The sequence below is a fragment of the Centruroides vittatus genome, unplaced genomic scaffold (genome assembly GCF_030686945.1).
Source record: "Centruroides vittatus isolate TY-2023 unplaced genomic scaffold, ASM3068694v2 contig_799, whole genome shotgun sequence".
In the NCBI taxonomy this organism is placed as follows: Eukaryota; Metazoa; Arthropoda; class Arachnida; order Scorpiones; family Buthidae; genus Centruroides; species Centruroides vittatus.
In genome coordinates, this window is record NW_027122516.1 from 2816790 (window position 1) to 2843189 (window position 26400).

A 26400-nucleotide genomic window follows, 5' to 3' on the forward strand; every position below is an offset into this window, starting at 1 on the left:
TATATATAAATGAGGATGTTTGTTTGCAATAAACAGACAACTTACTGGAAAATAAACTATTAAAAACACGTTAATATTTCCAGCAATAAATTATTTAATAATAACGTTTTCAACTATTTTAAATAGTCATCTGTTAAACAAACTCAAAACAAAAAAAGAATGCAGAAAAAATAGAATACAAGCAATACAAATATTTAAAAATTCAAATTAATTCCAATGTAAAAATGCAGTTGCGTATTAGAAACTAACAAATTGCGCATGCGCTACTTATAGTAGTAGTAATAAAAATAAAACCGTAACAAAAATTATTGCCGCAATAATGCAAAACATGTCTATTACAAGAAAAACGTTATGCGCTTTGGTAAAATGATTTCCCATGCAGTGGATAAACCATCTGCATCCCTATAGTTAATACAACCTGTGCTAATGTGGGCTTTGTAGATTTCTAGTTTTTCTAGATGTTTGTGTTTGTTTGTCGTTCGTGGCCCTAATGATAGACGCTTTGTCCCAATGAACGTCAACATCCTGATGCTTAGCGAAAGCTGCGAGCACAGTACTATCCAAGTTCTTAGCAATGGAGTATTTATGTTTTTTAAGCTTCTGCTTTAAATGTCTCATAGTTGCACCAACTTATACAAGATCCAAATTAAAGCGACAATCCTTTAAAGGTATAGAATATACCCGACCTAGAATTCTGGTTTTTTTTTTTTCTTGTCGTTGGTGCAACTATGAGACATTTAAAGCAGAGGCTTAAAAAACATAAATACTCCATCGCTAAGAGCTTGGATAGTACTGTGTGCACGGCTTTCGCTAAGCATCAGGATGTCGACATTCATTGGGACAAAGCGTCTATCATTAGGGCCACGAACGACAAACAAACGCTAAAACATCTAGAAAAACTAGAAATCTACAAAGCCCACATTAGCACAGGTTGTTTTAACTATAGGGATGCAGATGGTTTATCCACTGCATGGGAAATCATTTTACCAAAGCGCATAACGTTTTTCTTGTAATAGACATGTTTTGCATTATTGCGGCAATAATTTTTGTTATGGTTTTATTTTTATTACTACTACTATAAGTAGCGCATGCGCAATTTGTTAGTTTCTAATACGCAACTGCATTTTTACATTGGAATTAATTTGAATTTTTAAATATTTGTATTGCTTGTATTCTATTTTTTCTGCATTCTTTTTTTGTTTTGAGTTTGTTTAACTGAAGATGGCTATTTAAAATAGTTGAAAACGTTATTATTAAATAATTTATTGCTGGAAATATTAGTGTTCTTAATAGATGTTTGTTTGTTTGTTCACTATACACTCTTAGGCAGTTCAGACAATTGCTATAAATCTTGGCAGTTATGTTCAAATACTTCTAACTTTGATGTCATACATTTCACCCCTAAATATCAATTGCATTTCTATAAATCAATTAATTTCTATTTACATTAGATTTTCTGAATTATGTGTAGTGCCATCTATTGGCAAAAAAGTTAACAAAATAATTAACTAAATATAACTTTTACAAAAAAATATATAATTTTAAAAAACATATTTTATTCATTTAATTACTTCAACAATAATATAGCATGAAATAGACGTGCTACACCATTACTGAGACAGGTAGCACGTAGCACTTGGCTCCATGAAATCAAAAGTGTTTAAGCCTGTGAATAGCCTATAAGTATTTAATTTTTCACATCTAACAATTCTGGTTTTCTTATTTCTGAATGGTACTTTCTTAATTCTAATAAACACCCTCCAGTAGTGGAGTGCATAAAACCACTGAACTCTGATAGTTAGTTAGTCTTGTGTTTGGGCATGACCAAAGGGCTGGCCAAATGGAATTTTCCGGGTTTTCTTCACGTTAGTAACACCTAAATAGGGTCCAACTTTCCATAAAAGTCTTCCTGGGATGCATTCCTCTCGGCAGATCACTCACATGTCACATTGATGTAACCAGATAAACCAAGCTAATTCTAATGTGTGATTATTTTCATCACAATTGTTCTCAGTTGTCCCCCTGTACATCATACTTCTCCTATTAGCACTAGAGTTGTGTTGGTCATCTATTTAATGCTATTCAGGGGAAAATTTTGAATTGAAGTAATGTGACTTCTAGTCCAAACCAGAAGTTTTTATTTGGTTAATCTGGGTCCCTAAGTTTTCAACATCTGATCTCAACTTTTATCTAACTTCTTTCTTGAGATTAAGGAAGGAGAGACATCAGACTGACGAGACAACAGTCAGAATTTATAGATCTACAATTTTTTCAAATCACAGCTCAATAATTTTTCTATAAATGCAATATTTATGAGAACATACTTTCCACATAGTTCATACAATCTGTTAACAAAATTTAAACATTTTATCATCACATAAAGGGAATTATTCTAGCATTTTTACAAGACTTTTTTTTTTATTTAAACACGTTTTCTATGAAGGCTTTTGGACGTTAAGGTTAGAAACTTCAATCGCAACCTATTTAGCATAGATCACTTTTCAAATATTAATAGTAGGCCAGTATTAATTAGTAGTCATTGGCTGTCCTCTCTTCCAGGAGGAGGTCAATGACTACTTTTGGTTGAATTACTTCAACCCTCTTCTGCAACAGTCCTTTCTTTCTATCAGACTAGCAGTATGGTTGCATTGGAATAGGAAAATTACATAATATAAGGTTACCAATAAGCACAAAATATGTTTCAAATTGTTTGTGAAGGTGCCGAGTTTGGCCTGTTTTTTGTGAAATTTGATTGGTTGGCAGATTACCGTTTGATATTTGGCTGTGAATGGTACAGTTTTTTAGAGTTAACATTAGAAAAAATATATATATATATATGATATCTGAAAAAATTTAAGATATATTTTCAATTGGTGTCTACTTGACCAATAAAATTGTATCATTTTGTACCATCCAAGTATTATGATAAACATGACAATGGTAGGCTGAAATAACCAAACTCTTTATATGATTTTCGTTTTAATGTTTGTTATATCATAGAATTTGATTTATATAATTACAAAGGTTATCCTACATAAGGGTTTATCATACCGATCTAACACATTTAAAAAATTTTTTAAATTGTGTACAGTAGAAAAATAAAGAATTTTTAACACGTTAACTGCCATACGACATGCCGGACGTCATACTAGTTAGGACCTCACAGAGCCATCCGATGTGCAGGCCTAGGGCCTCACAGAACCATCCGACTGCCGGCCATCGCCCAACATTGCTATATCCAATGTAGTTTCACTCAAGGTTAAATTATCTTGGCTTCGTAAGACATTGTTTTACATCCTAGTGGTGGTCTCTTGCAGATGTCTATGAAGTTGGTTTCTGATTGCCGACCGTCGAGCTACCCATGAGGCTTGTGAAGGGGTTCAACGGTCAGCGGTCGAACCACTTCATCTGATAGTGGTTTTTTTAATAGTGAATAGTTAAAACAAGGAAAAAATATCGAAAACTAGTTTAATTATTCTCTTTTGTTACATATAAAGTAATTAATATTAAATATCCCGTGGCCTTATAGTCTCCGGTTTCAGGCCATATGACGGCCGGTTATCGTTGATATATGTTTTTTATCTTCACTCTACTGACTGTTATATAATGACCCTTCTATTTATATCATAATAAAATATTAAATATCAAATTTTCTCATCGTGGCCTGAAAAAATGGAAAATATCATATTACAGGTGGCAGTTAACGTGTTAAAATGTATTCGATCGGTCACTTAGTGTGATAAACCCTTACATAGGATAACCTGTGTAGTTATGTAAATCAAATACTATAATGTAATATAATAGAAGGGTTAGAAATAGGAAATAATCTAATCTTAATCTTTGATGATGTTATTTTCTGCCTGGGCAATGCCGAGCTCATCTGCTAGTAATATCTATTTCACATAAAATGCAACAAGTACTGCTTGTTTAAGAGAACTGAAGAAAAGTTTATAAAAAGAAAGGGGGGGGTTTTGGCTTTTCTGCAATTACAATTTGATTTGATTCATATACAAGGTAAGTCAAAAGTCATTTAACGTCCTTATAAAATTAAACTTAAACAGAAAAAATTTTTGCATGATAGAAACATGTGCCTAGGGATAATGATCTTTGTGTGTGTCAACTGGATGACTGCCATTTTAATTCACCTAAAGATGTTTAAATGGGAATGAGGTCATGTGATACATGAAATAAGGCTAGAATTTCAAGAGAAATGCAATGGTGCCCATGTTTCAAATGTAACCTTAATCTGTGGAAAGTTATGAAGAAATTAATCTAACCAATTTCTCTTTTTTCCAGGTTTGATAGATAATACTGTGCTACCTATAATGCATGAGGAATGAATTCAGATCATCCTGATGTCTGGGGAAAATTCCTATAACATCCAAATCATGAATTACTTTCAACTGATTGTCTTTTGGAATATTTGCAGCTGTTGTGTAACTTTCACATGTGTGACACAGCCTCTAGAGTATCATTTTAAAAAAATCATTTACAGTGATGCATGAATTCTTCTTCCCAGACATCAGGATAATCTGAATTCATTCCCCATCCATTAGAGGCAGCACAGCATTACTTTTCAAACCTGGAAAAAGAGAAATTGGTAAGATTCATTTCTTCATAACTTTCTACAGATTAAATTTAAATTTGAAACATGTGCATCATAGCATTTCTCTTGAAATTCTTGCCTCATTTCACGTATCACAAGACCCTATTCCCATTTAAACATTTTAAGGTGAATTGAAGAGGTAGTCATCCATTCGACACACACAAAGATCATTATACCCAAGCCTAACATATTTCTATCATACCAACATTTTTTCTGTTTAATAGTTTGTTTTTTTAAGGGTGTTAAGTGACTTTTGACTCATTCTGTATAAAGAATACTACATACAAAACAGTGTTGGCTATTCTATAAATAATGTTCTTTATACAGTATCAGACCAAATATCCAGCAAGCTTGGGAAAGCAAGCAAGTGGTCCAGATTTCTGAGAACAGGCTAAATACGCACTTAAAATATAAAATAAACAATGGAAAGTAAAGAACAAAATTGTATCTAACACACTGTATGCCTGTAGACTCACTAACACTGGTATCATGTGATGATATTCCATGGAAACCAAAACTAAGCATTAAACTGCAGTTGTACTAGTCTGCCAAATTCAAAACTAGTTAATTTAAAAAATAGCCACTTTTCTGGTAATCTTGGGCTTCTGGAAGCTGGTTATTTGGTCCAGTATTGTATATTGATAAAAAATTGTAATGGCTGCTGAAAAGTGAAATAAAAATGTTGAAAACATTCTTTATCACCTCTAAACAAGCAGTACTTAATTATATCAATTGTACCTTTACATAAATATATTTTAAAATAAATTAACAAAATCATTAGAATTTTATAAAAATTTAAAATTTTTTACATCCACAAATATTAGAATACAGCTTAATATTCATTTAACATTCTGGTATTATTTCATTAATTTAGCATTTTACAATATAAATAAATCAAAATTGTCTAAATCAAATTGGAACTTTAATATTATAAGAAACTTTAAGTTTTAAAATGCATATAGAACTTAACACACTGACATCAAAAATTCAGTAAAACACTCACTCTAATATACGAACTAACATTTTCAAGCATCTTAAGCAGTCATCATCAGGGTTATCTAACTAAATTTGAACATGTGATTGAATTTGGATGATTTTTAAAAATAAAAGAACACTTGTATAATTGGTTGCAACATCATGTTTAATTAAACATTCAAACTGCATAGAAAATTGATGTAAGACATACAGGCATTGATTAAAAAATATTGTCCCATGCTGGGAGAGGGAAATAGAAAACATTAGTTTGTCTAACTATATACACAAACGTTTTTGAACTATAAATGGTTCTTCTTCAGGTGAACGGTGAAATTTCCGATGGAATGCAAGTAAATAAGAACACTATTTGAAATTTGATTTGAATATGTGATTCTTGATGTCGAGCTATTCGAATCAAATTTCAAATTGTGTTCTTATTTACTTACATTCCGTCGGAAATTTTGCTGTTTATCTGAAGAAGAACCATTTATGGTTCAAAAACATTTGCGAGGAACTGTATGTTTGTTTTTATTTGAGTTTCACACCGTTAACAGGTTTGTGTATGTAGTTAACTTTACCCTGATGTTGGTTAAGGTTGTTATATACTGGAGTTTTGGTGTTAGTGTGTTGATTTGAATTTCACCCAGTTTTTACAAAGTTTTAGTTGCATCTGAGAAATTTTATCATTTTTGGTAAATGCACTTCATCTGTTCAAAATTGTTTTTATCCTATTGTTTTTCAAAAATAAGTAAATTTTATTACTTACTAAAAACATATGTGAATATAATTTTGTTATTTGTCTTACCAGACAAACATAGGATTCATAATAAAAATATTTTGTTTATTAAAAGGCTTTATTATTTTGTAAAATTTGAAAACTTGATCTAATGAAACAGGGTAAGAAATTTAATAAATTAGAATATATTCATTAAATGGTTTCAGTATTAAAATGAAAAAATATAAAGTGTATTACTGAAAACCATTTTAATATTTCTATAGAGTACAATGGAAGAAATTGTTGCAAGTACTGCTTATTTGGAACTCTTTCTACGTACAATTACTGAGCCAACGTTATTACAAGTCTTCCTTAAGTATCTTCTAACGGAAAGTTACGAAGGTCACAAAATATTAGATACATTAATCAGCAGGATAGGAGCACAACCAAAGGTTTGATTAATAGTACTTTTGTTTTAATAATAACTGTTATAAATAAATACATGTATAGATTATTCTCATAAGTTTTATTTTGATTTTAGTTATGTTTAGTAACCATGGCTCTCTTTTGGAGTTTGTTGGATTTAAATTGTGAAGATGTAATGTTAGAACTAGTTTTAAAGTAAGTAGTAGTAACTATTGAATTAGGTAATTTTATTTTATGTACATTATATATTAAATTACTGAAAGTTTTGAGAAGTCTTATTATAAGTTTAAGGGCTAAAATAAATCTTCTAATAAATGGATATGAACAAACAATACTCACATAAACATAACTGAAAAGTTATGATTTTTCTGAGCATTATTTGTTGCATGACAGCTATGACAAATTTTCTGTTCAAGATTTATTTATTGGAGGTTATATTTTGACATTTTCTATTTTTTGTATAAGTTTTTAGTTTCTATTTTTGCATATATTATTTGAACAAAAATTAGTAGTTAATAATTTAAGGGGAAATATGTAATAACAATACAAATATACACTATACCGTCTTTATCATTCAAATAACAAAAATTGTTGTAGCTCATTTAATTACATATGCAGTAATCTCTTGATTAATTTCTTAAATTAAGATAATTTATAAACTGATAATAAGTTTCAAATAATGCGGGGTTATTTTGAGGCTAGATTTATATTTTTAAGTTACCAGTACATATTCAACAAATGGCTTGAAGGAGAATGTGCACACAACAAACAAGATTTCACTAAACTAGCTCTGTAAGAAATTACTTGGTCATAGTAAAATTGATTGCCCTTCTCAAATAGTATTTTGTGAAGTTGATTTGATATTTTATAATGAAATCTTTACTAATATTTTTATTATAAATAAATAAATCTAATGTAAGGAAATACCATGATTTAATTATTTATTAGTATCATCAAATCAAAAGTATAGATGATGAAACTACTTTGCACATTTGGCAACTCTGAATTGTGAGATTATATTATCACTGGTCATTTATGGTCATGTATAAGAAAACACTTAGTAACCATTTGGAAATCTTGGGATTAATTAAATTAATTTGTATTGATTATATTATTCAGTTAATACACTGTTTTAATTGGATGCATTAACCACATTAATCAGGGAATTACTGTATATTATCATAGAAATCCATCAAATATCATGGCCAATTAAATATAAGCAGCCCAAGTTATGAACAAGTTTTATTTTTAAGTCTATGTTTAAATCAAATTTTTGATTTAACTGGTGATAAATATCAACAAAAATTGTTAATATTTATCACCAGTTAGTCAAATGTTTGTCAGTATATAGTATATATTTAATTTTCTGTGCATATAAAACTTAAAAAGTAGTTCCAAACACACTAAAACATCTTAAACACAATAATACATTACATTATAATAATAAGCCTTAATTATAAAAGTACACTTTATAGCAGCTTATTCATAAGTACAACTTGCCTGTCAAGTTGGGTATTCATTACTTGGGAACTACATATAAACATATTTGAATTCTCTTCTTTTAAATCTGAGAAGTGTAAATAATTTAATATTGTATTAATCATAAGCAAATAGAATATATTTAGATAACATGATTATGGTACGTGTAAAGATTTTTAATTACAGCATTTACATAAAGTGGTGGTGAGATATACTATAAATTTTGTGCAGTTCAATTTCGTTACTTGTTAAAGTTGAACTGTAGAAAATTTCATAAACGTTTTCAAAGCTGAAGTCTCATAATGAATTGTTCCTAAAATTATTTTTAGACTTGCAGATTTTAGTTCTAAATTTAAATGTGTGAGTTCCAAATTATTTTTTAATTAAGAATTTAATCATTTGTTTTACTTTTTGATATAATTTAGTTAATTTTTATTTACAGGTGAGATTATCTTTTCTGAAATATATTTAATCAAATAGAATATGTCAGTATTGAATATGTTAAAATTAATTAATATAAGGTGTAATGATTGTAAATTGAACATATTTGTTTTTATAGATATCTTGTTTCGTGCACTCACATCATGGTGAGTCAGAAAACTCGTATTAGAGATTTAGACTTCTACGGATGTGCGGCAGATAAATTTCTCTCTCTTATTCCAACATGCTGTATTGCTGATTCATCGAATAAGTCAACTACCAACATAGAAAATGCTAATGTGTCTCTATTGGTCACAAAAGAAGCATTAGTAAAAAGAGAGTACGTTAGTGGAAGTTTACGTATTAAAAAACACAATCGCACACCATCCACTGGCAGTTTTGCATTTGGAGAGTTAGATAACATCAGATATAACACTGTTAACAGCCCTCCATTAATTAAACTTTCACATTTTCAAACAGACTACATGGATTACCTTAAAGATGCAAGATGTAAAATTATTTCTTGTTTTCAGTTATGTAAATGTTGGTCAGCATTATATAATGGCATAGATCCTCCTCCAGACTCTGTAGAAAAAAATTCAAAATCAACTCAAGATACTAAATTTCCTACATTAACAAACAATGTTTGTGTTACAGATCATAGGAATAATAATGTTACTTCAAATATATTTTTAAGTAAAAAAGATTCTACTCATATAAATATAAATAAAAATTTTCAGGAAACAAAAGACAAAGAAACACTAGAAAATGAAGAAAATAAAAATGTTCAGAATGGATATACGAATGGGGTTTTAGAACATGATGGATTATGTTACCAAACAATTAAGAAAAGGCCAGATAGTTTGGAAATTAACAGAGATTTACCATTTAATCAAGATATATATCAGTTGCCAAGTATTGATGATGATCAGGCATTTTGGTCTGCAGTAAATTCGACAAAAACTCCCTCAAGTATAAGTGATACCGAAGATATTTTAGAATCATATGAAAACAATATTGAATCATGTATGATAAATACTAGTCCTAATTTAATTACTGACAGTGTTATTAGAGAGGATGTTTCCGTTGCCGATTCTGGAGCTTATATGTCACAAGAAAGTACTAATTCCTCTCTGGATAGAACTTCAGAAATAAATCAAATTTTCGAAAAATATGTCCAACAAAAAGAGGAATTCTTGAGAGCAACACCAATTCAAACAAAAATGAACCAATACCACATATTCCTATGGCAAAGAAAACATCTATTTCTTCTACGTGGGAATCATTTGGAAGTCCAGATATTGGTCCTTTTCTAAGTATACTGTTAACAAGACTGGAAATGATGATGCAAAATGATGTATACACAAATTTGCATTTAACGGGCCTTTTTACCCGTCTGGCAATCTACCCACAACCTCTTCTTCGTTCATTTCTACTCAACCACACTTTAGTCTTTCAACCGAGTATACGTTCTCTTTTACAGGTGAGGTGATCTATATAAATTTATATTGTATTAATAATTCTTGGCAATTATTTCAAATATTAAATATGTTAGAAATAAAATTCTAATTTATAAAATTTAACTTAGATTTTTTTAATCCTGGAATCAAAGTTCGGTTATAAACATTTGTTGTCAGTATAAAATATTAAAATTATTTATAGTGTAAAAGATATAAAATGTTAGTGCAGTAGAAAATTCATTAATCCAGCTGTGAGACTAGAGTGGCATTGGATTGTTATCATCATATTAGTGAAGTTTATGCTATGTGGCATATATACTGGTGCCTAGTGCTATGCCAGACCAAAGTCAAGGTATAAGTAACTACAGACAAAATGCTTTGTTTAAATACTGTTAACGTATATATCTGTTTAAGAATTTCTGAGTTTTGTACCTGAGTCCAAGACCTGGTCCTGAATAGCATTCCTGAACTGTTTTGTTTCTCCGTAGAGGCATATATGAGTCAGCCAGTTGTTTGACTTGGTTCTATCAATGTGATCATTGAGGTGTGTCTACTATGGAGCTCCTTCTGAGTCCAAGACTATTTGATTGTGTGTATCTCATGTCAGATCCAGCTCAGTGTTGTGTAAGTTTAATGGTGTGCTATTTTGTTGGCGAGAGTTATTGCTTTGTGTAATTGTGAAGTTTCTTGTTCTTTGTAGAAAAACTCTTAGTGTCTGTATTTGTTTGTAGTGAAGGTTTTCTATATTTGTGATGCCTCATCTACTTTATATTCTTTCCATGGATGACTTAGGGTGATGTTTATGTTTTGTTTTTTGTTTGTGTTTTCCTTTAGAGTTGTTTTAGTTTTCTGCGTGTCCAATGCATAACTACAAAGGGATATGTCACTACTGGAATGACATAAACCTATGTGCTAGTTGCTTTAAATGAGTGTTCTTTCTTCAGAATTCTTTTCTTTTTTTTCATATGAAGTGTTTTGTATTTGTCTAGGCCAAACTCCACTTGAGAGTCAGTAGAGTGTAACATCTAACAAGTGATTTAGCTGTGTTTGGGTGCTGTGTATGTTTTTCTTGAGTGACTGTTGAGGTACTGTCAATGAGAGTGTGATCAACTGTGTGATCTAGTGTTTGTGTGTTGAGGAATATGTTGTGTAGCTTGTTTGACATGGTCAAGCATTGTTTGTGGACTAAGATTTTTGTGTTTAATTGTTCTTTTCTGATAATGGTCTTTTGCTCTGTTGCAGTGAGATTTGGTATTTTTGTATGAATTAATCATGTAGTATTCGTCTAAGCTGTTGTATCTGTTTCAAGTTTTGTGATGGCATAGTATTAGGTGTGGATGATGCTTTCATTCATTTCTTGAGTCTGTTTTATCTGTTGGTATGGTTTTCCAATCATGTGCTCTGTGGCTGGGTGGATATGTGATTTCATTGTGTTTGTGATGCCTTAGCCATATTTGGGCCAGTCCTGCATTTGCCTGTTTGCCACCAGTGGCCAAGAGAGACCATGGCAGATTTTTTTAATGTGACCCTCTGCCTATTCCACAAACACAGATCTTATTAACCCAGGTGACATCTGAGCTGGTATAATGCTGTGAACGTGTAACTACCATCTTTGTTTACTCCACAGATGGATGTGTTTGTATACCTGAAGTCAGGTGTTTATAAATCAGCTAATCTTAATGTGAGGATTAGAAGCTGAAATTTTTTTTCTAAAGAATAAAATTTAGAAGCTAAAATCATAGTTAAGGTCATTCTCAAAATTTCTAATACTTCTTTAGAAATCCCCTTATATAACACATTTACTGAACTTATATATTACTATATGGTGTACTTTTACATGGAAGTTGTATGTCAGCAGGTACCATATAAAACAGATTACAAGAAAATTTGTGCTTCATCCCATATAGTCCTAGAAGATTGCTTAGACACTTATGTAGCCACCTACAGTTAACAGAAAGACACAAAAACACATTTAAAACATTTTACTTACATTTTTATTATATATATATATATATATATTTACTGAATTTCATAAAAATGAAAATAGTAAATGTGTGCATTAATCTTCAGAAATGCTTCTGTGCATCCAAGGCTTAGTCCAATCATTTGGCATCCATGAAAACACAAGTTTGCATATATTAGTCCCATATAAAACAAAATCATTCTGTGCAAATTACAGTTGCAAATACAATTACAAAACTATGCATTAAAAGTGAATATGAAACTATGGCAATCATTTTTTTTGTAAATATTTAAACTAAAAATTACAAAATATATAAAACCATATAATTATTATTTGAGTCTCGTTTCAATTTCCTACATAAAACTGTATAAATAAAATATGAAAAACAGAATTACGTTGTCTAAGTATTCAGCTATATGCCATTCATTCAACAATTTACATTTATAATTTCAATTAAAATGGCATATGGTATATTTCACAATTTAAAATATAGAAGAAACTGTGTCATCTTCATTCTTCCGTCACATAAAATTGCCATTGCAAAGGCAAGGTTTCAATAAAAAGGTCTCTCTTCAAAGAAAAAGCTGTTATTCCTGATGATTGGATATGATGAAAGAATGAAGGCAACTTAGTTTCTTTATATTTTAAATTGTGAATGTATATTTAACACAAATATATGAAGTAAATTATTATGTTTCATGCATTTATCATTTTCTTTTTGAAACAAACAAGTTCACTTCTACGTTACAAATATTATTTTTTAGTTCATTTTGTTTCACAGTCTGTGTGTTATTATTTTGGAATGTAAATTACAATAAGCCAGTATAAATTTAGCCTTTAAGATGTCAATCCTATAAATAAATGGCTCTGATGTCATCTAATGATGTCATCAACCAAATCATAGAGAATATGTATCGATGATAAAGTTCCAATAGTTTATCAACAGATTTTTATTGAGCATTGATTGCTATTGTATTTTAATTAAGAATAAACTTTTATTACATTTTAATAAAATAAAAAATGTATCTTTATTTCTACTGTGATTAAAATAATAATATAATTTTTATATAGTAGTAAATTGAAAGACTTTTGTATTGACTTTTCTTCTTTTTTTTTCCTTTTTAGGTTCTTGTTTCTTTAAAACATAAAATAGATACATATTCCTCTACAGTAGAAAATTTTGAAGAATTACTAATTAAAGCCCGACAGTTCCTAATTGCTAGAGAAGAACGATTATTAGGTGATGGACCTCCAAGAGTTTATTCTGAAACACCAACTGTTAAAAGAAGAAGTAATTCAGATTTGCAGAGAGGTAAGCATTCCATTAAATTAGAAAGAAAATTTAATTACAATTGATCCATTAATAACTTTTTAAACTTAATTATTAGATGAGTTTTTATTTAAAAAATAATTTATTCTTTAGCATATAAATTAATTATATAACACTGCAGTCACATTTATAGTAAAACATTCAACATTTAGATCATTCTTTTCAGCTATTCATGTCTCTACCTTCACATATAATTGTGTGATCTGGGGCCTTCCTTATACTTTTCACTAGATGTAACTGACTACATTCAGAATTTCTGGCATCAAGTAGGTTACATCTACTACTCAAGACTTAAGCATTTGAAGATGGCAACAATACAGTGTCATATATGAAACTAGGGGTAACAGGACTGAGAAGGAAATAACAAGATTCAATTGGAAGAAGTCACTGTTAAGACATTTATTAGACAATACTAAAGTTTGTACAGTACATTACACATAGTATTCGCATTTATGTTATGATTGTGGAGAGAGAGAGAGAGCTTACAAATTAAAATAGCTTTGAATTCTGATTAATTTTTCCTCTGTTAGATATATTTAGTAAGTTCTTGAGACACAATTCTCAATGAACTAGCACTTTAAGAGTTTGAAAATGCAGGTGAGAAGAGAAGTGCATGAACACAGATCTTGATAGCTTGAGGCAGCAGGAAGTAACTCTTTCAGATAGGTCAAAACTGTTTTATGTGAAGGTGATATTGTCCAAAGTGGTGACTAATAGGTCAGTTGAGGGAAAGATGTCATAACTTTCTTACAATTTACTCTGAGAAATTGTCAGTTTAGTCGATAGTTAGAAAGTTGACATATTCTAGTGTCTAATAAGATCATATTGTTGAAAAACAAGTGTGGAGAAGGAAGTTTTTAATTTTGTCAATTCTCACATAATTCTCTTAGGCCGCGACTCCACTAGCCGTAAAACCCGTCACCGTAAAAGCTTTTAATCACGTGACCTATTTGCGTTTGCGCTCGGATTGCGGTGGAGGTCCGGCTAGCAAAGCTTTTTATGGCGACAGTACTATTACGGTGTATAAGTGATATATCGTTATAAAGACAATGATTAGATTCTACAAGTTTTCTCTGTACTATAATTACAAATGTAGTGAAAGTAATATCTTTACTTTCATATATTGACTTTTATTATTATATTATTAAGATAATATACTGCACTTATAAGCTTAGCTTTTTTATTATATACTCCTCTAAATTGAAGGATTTTCCTTTGGCCGTTCATATCGCGTGTTTTAGGCATCCATTATTATAATCGGGATACCTCTTGTAGATACATGAATACTTTTGGATGTCTTCGATCAATCTTTCCAGATCTTCTAGAGTAGCCACGAGAGAACATACACAAAAGCTCGTTTTCCGCCATTTTCGCACCGTGTCACGATGACCTAGATTTCACTGACTTCTGATTGGTGGATGGTACCGGTTTACGGTCGTATTCGCTTCGAAAGTTGAACACTGCTCAACTCGCTTTTACGTTGGTTTTACAACCTGCTCAGGCATAAAATATCATGGTCACGTGATTAAAAGCTTTTACGGCCCTTTTACGGCTAGTGGAGTCGCGGCCTTAATGCTATTTATAGACATAAACATTGTAGTTTTTAAATATAACTAAAGTGTGATTCAAATAAATTGTTATATAATTTAAACAAAATCATATGTCATTTTTACCTTGCAATTAGTTCAGTTGAAATGTCAGTTGAAACATCATATTCATGTTTCAATCAACATCACATTTTATATATTTAAATATCCATTCATTTATTACTATTTCTGCATTATTTGCATAAAAATATTAGATGTTCTCAATTCAAATTTCTTCATGTTTGGTTTATGACACTTAAATATACAGGGTGATTCAATAAGAGTTTCAGGATTTATTCTGTTAATAAGAACTTCATTTTACCACAAAATTCAATTATTATTAGACCAATGTAATCCTGAGGGATAGGAATTAGGAGTGGAAGACAATATTGTGTCAAGTCACAAGATTGGCAGGCCAGTTGAAGAGATAACATGACCTGAAAGTTTATCACACGGAAGTTTAACTCAAAGTTTTGTGAGGTGAGGTCTTGCTTGAACCACATCACTCATGTTTATATCATTGAGTTCTGGCCATAAAAAGTTGGTGACCATGTCACAGTAACTTTCATCATTCACTGTGACTGCATTTCCAGCTTTATTTTCAACATCTTTGGACTTTTCTTTCATTGGGGCTGTCTGAAAGAGAAAGTGTACACTGACATGTGGAAACTACAGAACATCTGAAGGACATCATCTGATGTGTCATAGGAAAAACAAGCTCAGAATTTTGAAAAATGTTGTGGTAAATGTTTCCGAAAGATAAACAGTTTACAAGAAGAATAGAGACAGCCATTTTCATGATATTGTTTTCCCACTCCTAATTTCCCATCTCTTGGGATTATATTGGTGTTATAAAAATTGAATTTTTGAGGTAAAATGAAGTTTTTATTAACAAAATAAATCCTGCAACTCTTATTGAGTCACCCTGTATAGGTGACATAAACCAAACATTAAGTTTATTATGAAGTTGTCATCTTTTATAAGTACTTGATCACAAACTCATAAATTGCTAGCAAAAGATTGGATAATGTAACAAGTTATTGACTAAATATAAATACTGTTCAGGAGAAATAATATACAATTAAATTTAAAGCAAATGATTGTTAAATAATCAAAAACTTATGGATAAAAAAATCCTTCCTTAGATTCCATTTTAATTGAGAGAGATAAATGATTAAAGAAATCATATTGTCAACATGTTAGACTGAATATTGAATATCAAAAATGTGTGTCCTAATTTTCTTAAGCACATCTGTGTTATTGATAACACATAATTTATATTTTTAGGAGAACCAAGAAGACGGAGTCTAACAAATATACTACTTCGTCGAACTGGATTTTTAAATGAGAAAGAACGTACAAATACAATAAAACAACCAATCTTAGAATCAATACCAGATGGTCAAGGTTACAGGTATGATTTTAATATTTTATATTTAAAGTGTTTATGATATTCACATACAGGGTGATCATAATTAAAGACTAGGTGTTCAGAGAATATCATATGAGAATATTATCTTAAATGATATTCCTTGTTTAGCAAATTGTAGATTTGAAACCTGCTTTCAGAATGGGCTTTGATATTGTAAGATCTTAAGATTATTTACACAATGGTATCTCGTACTTTGGACGTTTCAGTTTGAACTGAACACACAGTGAAAAAACGCACTTGAAGCATAAACACAATCTGTTGTCCATCCAAGTTGTCTATCACTCTTGCCTTACACTTGTGTGTTTGCACTGCTTTTTTTGCTCTATTTTTGGTGTGTTTGGTTATATATATTGCAGGTTTTTTTAATCTATTTTTAACAATGTATGCAATTTTTCTTTGTAGACCACTTTTGGACAGCCTAAACATTCTGTATTCTTCAGTTCAAAATTTCCCAAATGGAACTTCAAACATGTCAATTGTGGTTTTTAAAAACCCACAATTGACATGTTTGAAGTTTAGGAGCATCTTCCCCATACTCATTACAAATTAGTTTTACTGTTTGTGAGTCATTACATCCTTTCCAAAACTCATAAAGTATAGTTTGCTTGATGTGCTTTTTTTTTATCTGAAGACATTTCAACTTGATTTTATTCAAACAAAATGGGAAATAAAAAATTTAAAATAAGCTTCTAAACAAAGAATGTTATCTCCCATTAGCAATAATGAGTTAAATTTCACAACTGTTATAATTAAATCACACATTTATGTTAATTTATGAAAGCTGTTAAAAATATGCAAAAACTCAGATCAAACCAATATAATTTTTATTTATTAACTAAGGCATCCAAGAAGTGTATGGAAGAAACAAAGCTTAATAGGAAGGTTGTAGTATCAATGAATGAGGTGAAAAATGAACTTGCAAAGTGATACTTGTGTGATGGATCTGGCAACCAAGTTTAAGATGCTTAAGTCACCAGTGTGCGACCAGTAAATGCAATTTTTATTTTATTACACAGTATTTACATATTTTATTTGTTTTCATGTTTTTATTTATTATTAAGGCATTTAATTATGTAACTTTTATCTTAAATTATGTCTGTTTGCTGTTTTAAGTTTATTGAAATGTTATTGTTTAGGGTCTGGGAATGGATTAATTCAATTTCTATTATTTCAAATGGAAAAAATTGATTTGGACTTTGAACTATTCAGAGTTTGAACAGCCTCCTGGAATGAATTAAATTTGAAGTACGAGGCACCACTGTGTGAACAAATCCACAAACCCGTTTATCAATTTAAATCAAACCGAACAAATCACCATATTATCAGGCTACAGTAAGACTAATTTTAATAATTAGATATGAAGTAATTTGATGAGAAATAGGCTGTTAGGCCACCATCTCGTGATAATTTTAATGATTACACGGTTCCTACACACTTGGAAAGTCAGGGAATTTGTCTCCTTAGCTGCCTAGTTGATTTCGTTTGCCGAATATGGCTGACCAAGCGTAGCCATCTGCAGGCAGCAAGAAGTAATGCTGCAATCTTTAATAAGAAAATATACCAGAATCCGTTTTCAATTCAAAATGGCTTTTGTCACTGTTCTGAAGCCATATAATTTTACAGTTGTGGATTAATAACAGGATAAACTACTTTTATGTAATAGTGTTTAATTTTTAATTTCAATAATTCAGCAATTATAAAATGATGAATTTGTTAATTAGAATAAAAATAACTAATTAAAAATTAGTGTACAAACTTTTAAAACTTGAAATCATAATTTATTAGAATGTTCACTTCAAAATAGCTAGATAGATCAGTAAAAAGCCTGTCATTTAACTGTTTTTCACGTTTAAAACATTACTATACAACATAAAAAATTATAAATAGCTACCTGATATTTACAGTAAAATGCTGGCACCAACTTTTAGCTTTTTACATTTGTTGTTACGATTTTCGTTGAAAGTACTGTACTGCAAGTGTATTTTTCTCCCTCTCCCATTAATTTCTGCAACTTCGATACATAGTTTAATAATTAGTTTAACAGAAATAACATTGAGTAAAACAAATATCACTGATTTTGGCAAATTTAAGGATCATACCTGTAATAGATATACTGTAGTTATAGTTTAGAAAATCAACTAGGTAATCTGATAGTTTAACCAATGTTAACTTGCTTATAATTAATTATAAATTTAAAAAGTTGGTAAATTTTTAAAAAATTAATTAAATTACTAAAAAATTAAAATAAATTTGATTATCTTTTGTGCAAAACAACACCAAAACAATTTTTATAGTAAAATAAAATAAATCAACACCTTTCAACGGTCCAGCAGAACATTTAATATCATAAAAACATTTTCGATCACTTTAAGTGATCATCTTCAGTTATTCCATCCAAAGAAATGAATGAGAAATTCAAATTTAAAAAGAACAAACATTCAAAACGCGGTTATACATTTAATGGTAATACATATATCCATTCTTAATAAAATTACAAAGAACATAAAAATAAAAATAAAAAAACAAAAATAAAAATAATAGGTGTAAACAAGATACTTAAAAATCAACACTAATTAAATATTAAAGTAATTAACTAAAAGAATGCCATCCATGAAGCTGTAAAAACTATGCTGATTTATCATAGAAAGACTTCCGGGCCAAGGACAAACCGGCATCTCTATGATTAATGCACTGGCTGGTCAGCTGGGCCTTGTGAATTTCTATTTTTTCTAGGTATCTCACTGCCTGTGCGGATCTTGTAGCCTTAATAATTGTTGCCTGATCCCAAAAAACTGTGATATCTTGCTCTTTGGCAAACGCAGCGAGAACCATACTATCAATGCTTTTATTCACTGTGTATTTATGCTCATCAATCCTTTTCTTCAAGCTCCTCATGGTTGCTCCTATGTATGCTAGGTTGGAGTTAAACCTATGATCTTTCAAAGGTATAGAGTATACCCCTGTGAGGTTATTACATTTATATCTTCTCTTATCATTCCTTAAGAGCCCGTATACAGTAGGATTATGTCTATAAATTATCCGCAGATTCCTTTTTCTGGCAACCTTCCTAACCATTCTGTTTAGAAACAGTACATAATTAAGCACAATTTTTTCTTTATGCTTAGTTCTTTCCAGTTGTTGGCTACGTTTCTGAAAATCCATAATAAGAGTATCTATTACGCTTCTTCTGTATCCTTGTTGTAGCGCTATGTCCTGTACATAATCTAATTTCTTATAAGTATCATATATGCTGGTGCAGTGTGTGTAAGCACTTTTTATCCAAGATTAAAAAGATGCCATTTTTGTGTGATCTGGATCCAAGGAATTTCTAGGGATGATAAAAGGTTGATAAACAGGCTTAAGGTATATATTCATTCTGATCTCACCCTCCCTACACATTATTGTTAAATCCAGGAAATTAACATAACTCTCATTTTCCTGTTCCAGCTCCAATGTAAGACCATAAGGGTTATTGTTGACTACGCTTACAAAACGGCTTGTACTCTGCTTATTCCTCCACAAAATGAAGATGTCATCCACATATCTAGCGTATATTAGTATATCTTCCTGGAACGTGGGCAGGACATTGCTTTCTAGCTTACGTAGAACCAGTTCACATAGTAAAGCCAACATAGAGCTACTCATTGGAATGCCACACCCTTGTAGGTATGTCTTTCCTTCAAAGTTAGAGAACGACATGTGGTAAACCAAATCAGCCAATTCCAAAATGTGCTTATGGTATTTCATTGCATTTTTGATGTTAGCGAATAAAAAGTCCCTCAAAGCACAAAAACAAGGCAGTAATTTAATCGATGGATATAAAGCCTTGTAATCCAATACAGTCATCCACTCATTATCCATGAGGGTAATATTTTCTAGCTTTCGCAGTAACTGTATTGAGTTCTTTATTGAAAAGGGAGAGTCTTGCATTTTTTCCCGTATAAATTTAACTAGCTTCTTTTCTATTGCAAAAGTAGGTGCATTGCATTTCTCCACCACAGGGTGCAACTGCGATCCTGGTTTGTGTGTTTTCCCAAAGGCGAAGATTCTAGGCATTCTCGGTGCCTGCATGATGGCTTTCTCCATATTTAAGAGACAAGCTAAAGGAGTTAAGACTAATTTTTTGACTCTGTTGTAATGCCTCCAAAAAAAGAAAAACCCGTTTTGAATTTTTGTTCTTTTTAAATTTGAATTTCTCGTTCGTTTTTTTTTGGATGGAATAACTGAAGATGATCACTTAAAATGATGTATGAAAGCGTTTTTATGATATTAAACGTTCTGCAGGACTGTTGAAAGGTGTTGATTTATTTTACTTAATTTTATTTGGTTCCAGTAAGCATTTCTTTATGAATTTTTATAGTTATGTTGCAAAAGAAAGAGATTCGTACTTACAATTCTATGTGCTGAACTTCTATATTTTATTACCGTATAATTGTAATTTCATCTGATGTTTATTTCTGTATTTATTTTATTTTATTTAAATTCTATAAGTTTTAAGAATCCCAATTTTCGTAATACTATGACATCATAGGAATACAAGTGTGATATTCCGGAATTGTCCTGGAACTCACTAAATTAGAAAATCGTAAAATAATTTAATTATTAGAGGGAAAAAAGGAATGAACAAAAATTTTTTTATAGAAACTTGAGAAGTAGTCTAGATAGTGCAGCTCCCAAGATCAATCATTTGGATTGGAGTCAGATTTTCCATTGTTTGAAAAGACAATGATGACTTCTGCGAACTCCAATTCTTCGATTGACGTAAGTAAATTGGAGAATCCATTGGATCCCCATCATAAGGCATGGATGAGGGTCCAAAGCCAATCCAGGGAACAATTGAGGGACAGGATAAAAGTGATAAAAGCTGGTGTCTCAAGGACACAAGGCTGTCGAGAGTCATCTCTTCCATAGCCATCACCTCCAGTCGTCTGCCTTTTCCCTGCATCTTATCTCTGCTATTTTGCTGCCACTGCTGCCTTTTCCTTCCACAAATTAACAGTTGTCTTTCAAAAGGAGGACTTTTCTAACTCAGAAAAAACATAAGTGATTTACGTTATTGCTAGACATTGGACGGAAATCAAATGAACTTTCCTTTCCGGATCATTCACTGAACATTGCTTCGGATGCCACTAATGCCGCTACAAACTTAATACGAGAAATGAAGACAACTTTTACTATATTGTAAGCATATTTGTACAATAAATGGGTTAAACGGTAAAGAGTGTCTTCTTCATCCATCTGTACCACATTTCCCACATACTTATTAGTCCCTCGACTTTCTTGACGTTGGGAGAATTAACTTTATCCCCTTTATTTTCCCAAAGGGAAAGAGTCGTCATATTTCACACAAGCAAAACTTGAAGTTTCAAATCTTGTTCTAATTGACGTTTGAAATTATGCTAAACCTGAGGAAGGCTATTTAAGATGGCTGAAAACATTAGTTCGTTTAATTAAAATTTGCTATGGTTTGTGATATGATTTGCAATAATTATAAGAATTGTAATTAAAGGTTAAAATAAATAAATTTTGTCTGCATTCTTAAGAAAATTTTATGCAAAGACGAAATTTAATGCAAAATTAAATAAATAATAAATAAAAATTATTAAAAATAATTGTTAAAACTCTGACCTTTACACCGAAACCTAAATCAAAATGGCAGCAGCAGAACATTTTTTTTTTTTTATGAGTTGTCAATTCAGCTAATTTTTTGCTAGATTTAGTGGATTTATGAACAATCTAGCTAAAAAGATCAAACAGTTCTAATGGAAACAATATGATTTGGGTATTTTTATTAAGAAATGTCTAGCTGTAAATTTGAATTTTGGCAACAGTACTATTAATTAATATATATGAAGATGCAGATTGGATGAATATTGTACTTAGTGTTGTGACAAAATAAGTCTTGCACATTGCTAGCTGATTCTGGTTCATCTGTCTTTTAATAATAATGTTCGAGGTTTGTGTTTTTCTACATTCTTAAATTATAATGGCACGGAATCAAACAAGGTTTAATCTCCAATGGTTGGATCCAGCTATTCATCCAGAATTCAATTCCTGGTTAGGAACTGTAAAAGATGATGATACAAAAGCATTTTGCTGCATTTGTTGTAAAGTTTTCACATTAAGTAATATGGGAAAGCATGCATTAGTATCACATAAAAATAGTTCTAGTCATGTTGAAATAAAAAGATTGAAGTTGGAACAAACTTCACTGATAAGGTTTTTAACCCCAACAAATTCAAACTCTTCTAATAGTCAACAAAATGTTTGTGAAATGGCTTCAGTTGTGGAAGATAGTTCTAAGATCACTAATGAATAGTCTCTCACCAAATCAACATTTCTTAGCAGCACATTGACACCTTTTGTGATACTTTTGTGATTACTTTTAATTCGAGTTTTGTATTGATTCGAGAAATGTAGATCAAAGATGATGTAATAAAAGAAGATATAACTAGGGCATTGGCAGTTGTAAAGAAAAAGATGTCACTCAATTCATGCTCTGATATTAAAATCATTTTCAAAAAAATGTTTCCTGACAGTGCTATAGCCACACAATTTCAATTGGGTCCAGATAAAGCTTCCTATATAATAAATTATGGCCTAGCCCATTATTTCAGAGAAAATTGATTGAAGCTGTTACAAGTTGTGATAATATTACTCTCCTTTGACAAATCGCTAAACAAAGTTACTCAAAGAACTCAAATGGATCTTGTGATAAAATACTGAGACAAGAATAAAGATAAGGTTATGACCAGATATTTAAATAGTGTCTTTCTGGATCATAGTACAACAGATGATGATCTCTCTGCATTTCTCAATGGCCTTTCAGACATTCATCTTGATCTAGCAAAAATTCTTCATATCTGTATGGACGGACCAAATGTAAACATAAGTTTACTGAATAGATTAGATCATGTGAAGATACAGAATATTGGTAAATCATTTGTGAGAATGGGAACATGTGGTTTACATGTAGTTTATGGTGCTGTGAAAGCTGGTTTTAAAGTAGTAAATTGGAATTTGTTACCACTGCTACGGAATTTGTACTATTTGCTAAAAGACTCACCAACTCGGTATGCTGAATACATTGCTATAAGTGGAAGCAGATTATTTCTCAAAAAGTTTGGTTCAACAAGATGGTTGGAGAATGGAGAGTGCTTAGAACGTGCAGCAGAAGTTGTTGAATCTGTGAAGACACACATAAACAACAGTACAAAGTTGAAAGACAGCAAAGTGGCTACATTCTTGAGACAGGCACTCAATGATCCCTTTATTAAAGTTAAACTTTTATTTTTTCAGTGAATATGTACACAAAGTGAGAGCTTTCTCACCCGATTTCAGAGCAATAAACCTCTTGCATCCTATCTTTAATCCACCCTATCAATTATTAATGAACCTGATGAAAAAGTTTGTGAAAAATGACAAGGTCACCGACAAACAGTTTCTAAAAGTAGATTTAAATGCTAATGAAAACTTGTACATCTGAAGAATTTGGATATTGGTTTTGGAGCAAAAAAGGTTTCAAAAGAATTAAAAGTAAGCGACAAAGATATTCTGTGTTTTCTAAGAGATTGTCAAAATGTGCTAAAAGTGATGACACAAAAGATTATTGAGAAGGGACCTGTCAAGTACAAATGTGTGAAGGCTTTGAGCAGCTTAGACCCAGAAATTATTAAAATGCAATCAAATGTTGGAAAATTGTATTTCAATGTTTTACTGGAGGTTCTACATGATACAAACAGGATTGCTGAGAAATTTGCTGTCAAAGCAAAAGAACAGTATGATGTACTCTGCAATAAAGGGTCTCTAAAACCCTATTCTACAAAGTTTTAGGACATCATATCTAAAAGGATGATGGTCTGGACACATTTTATTGTGAAATTATGAAGGATGATAGGCAACTGCAAGATCTGCAACATACAAATAATAATGATAAATGATGATACAATAAAAAGCTCATGTTTCGTTTGTAAATTGCTTATTTTTTTCATTACATTGAAGTTGTGGATTCTATCAAACATTTTTCTACAGGATGTACGAGGGCTGTTCGGAAAGTTCACGGCCTGAAATAGAACAACAAACAAAATAATATTAAAACTTGTTTATTTTTCAATGTAGTCTCTTTTGTTAGCAATGCACTTATTCCAGCGATGTTCTAACTTTTTTATGCTATCACAATAGGTCGATTTGTCAAGGTGTGCAAAATACTCATTCACTTCAGAGATGACTTCGTCATTTGAGTGGAATCTCTTTCCAGCCAAGAAATTTTTTTGGTTTGGAAAAAGGTGGAAGTCACTGGAGGTCAAATCAGGTGAGTGCAGTAGATGTGGAACTAATTGGAAGCGAAGTTCGTTTCTCTTTTGTTCAGTGATTCTGGCGTAATGTGCAGGTGCATTATCGTGGTGGTACAGAACCTTTTTCTTCTCCAAGTGTTGCCTCTTTTCTTCGATTTCTTTCTTCAGTTTTTCCAAAAGTTCACAGTAATAGACAGCATTGATTGTCTTTCCTCTTTCTTGGTAGTCAATAAAGATGATGCCTTTAACATCTCAAAAAACCGAGGCCATCACTTTCCCCGCTGATGAAACTGTCTTTGCCTTTTTTGGTGGTGGCGAACTGTGGTGTTTCCGTTGCTTTGACTGTTCTTTTGTTTCAGGAGTGTAGTAGTGGATCCACGTTTCGTCAGTAGTCACAAACCGACGCAAGAAATCCTGTGAATTTTTCTGGCAGAAGTCCAAACACTTCTTTGACATCAATGTGCGAACACGTTTTTGCTCGGCAGTCAGCAGATGCAGCAACCATCTTGCTGAGACCTTTGTCATACCCAAATTTTCTGTTAGGATGTGGTGCACTTGGTCAGCAGAGATGCCTGTTGTCTCAGCTATCTCACGCGTTTTCAAACGGTGATCTGCTAACACCAAATCGTGAACTTTGTTTCTTCAGTGACAGCAGTTGACGGCCGTCCGCTGCGAGGGTCCTCTTCCACACTCTCTGTGCCAGATTTAAAAAGGGCTGTTCATTTTTTCATAGTGGTGTATGAAGGAGCAGACTCTCCCAAAACTTCATCCCTGTCAGCTTTGATTTGAGATGGGGTCAACCCTTTTTTTCGTCAGGTATTTTATGACCACACGAGTCTCCGTCTTCTCCATTTTTGACAAAGCATGTGCACACTGACTATCTGCTAAGCTGTCGTGGCAAAACTTTTCAACAAATCAAGTGGAAATTGGTATCGTATCTTTAGCAAAGATGGCTGAATTATTCCCGCCAAAAATTAAATTGATTGCAGCGCCGCATATAGGCAAGGCTGCGAACTTTCCGAACAGCCCTCGTATGTACTTTACAGGTATACCTCACCTTATGTCAGTAATTGGTTCCAGGAGAGATGACGTAAGTCGAATTTACTTGTCACTAGGCTAAACCACAAATTACCATTCCCAGTTCTGTATTTTATTTATAAATGCATTTTTAATAATATATGGTTAATAAGAATCTATTTTAAGCTTACAAACAAGCAAATTTTAGTTTTTAATATAGTACAGAAAAAAAGTAATCTAAATTTACAAATACATGCATGTACAGTACAATGCATACTTGTAAATGTACATGTTTACAATTTGGTGATGTTTACAGTACATCGCAGACTCTTTATTTGTGAATGTGGTTTCTCTAAGACATTATAAAATGATTTTTTAAGGTTAAATAACAAATACAGTTTATATTTCTTCTTTTCTTCGGTTTCTCAACTAAATAAAGATGGAAATAAAGCCAAGTGTTTAATTAAAACTCAACTTTGGGTTCATAGTCCAACAAATACAGTTATTAAAATTATTTTGCAATAGTAGAAAATAAACTTATTCATGTTAAATTTACCAATATCGAGTGGCGCTGACAACGACACCAAACGGTAGATATTGGAACTACTGAGGAAAACACCAATAATGAGCGCTTAAAGGCGGCTGAATAATACGACAACACAGAAACAGATGTTTTCATGTTTCATTTTCTAGGATT

The 26400-nt window shown here is 31.4% G+C and overlaps 2 protein-coding genes across 2 annotated transcripts in view; both read left to right on the forward strand.

Annotated features, from left to right (window-relative positions):
* Positions 1-26400, forward strand: part of Noa36 (zinc finger protein 330 homolog Noa36) — a 192143-nt gene that overhangs the window by 52019 nt on the left and 113724 nt on the right. The window lies entirely within an intron of this gene.
* The window catches only part of LOC136981954 (FHF complex subunit HOOK-interacting protein 1B-like), a 70193-nt gene that overhangs the window by 42359 nt on the left and 1434 nt on the right, over positions 1-26400 (forward strand). The window contains 6 exon segments of the mRNA XM_067278382.1: positions 6581-6748; positions 6838-6917; positions 8761-9895; positions 9898-10104; positions 13170-13356; positions 16248-16374. Coding sequence (XP_067134483.1) covers positions 6581-6748; positions 6838-6917; positions 8761-9895; positions 9898-10104; positions 13170-13356; positions 16248-16374 — 1904 coding nt within the window.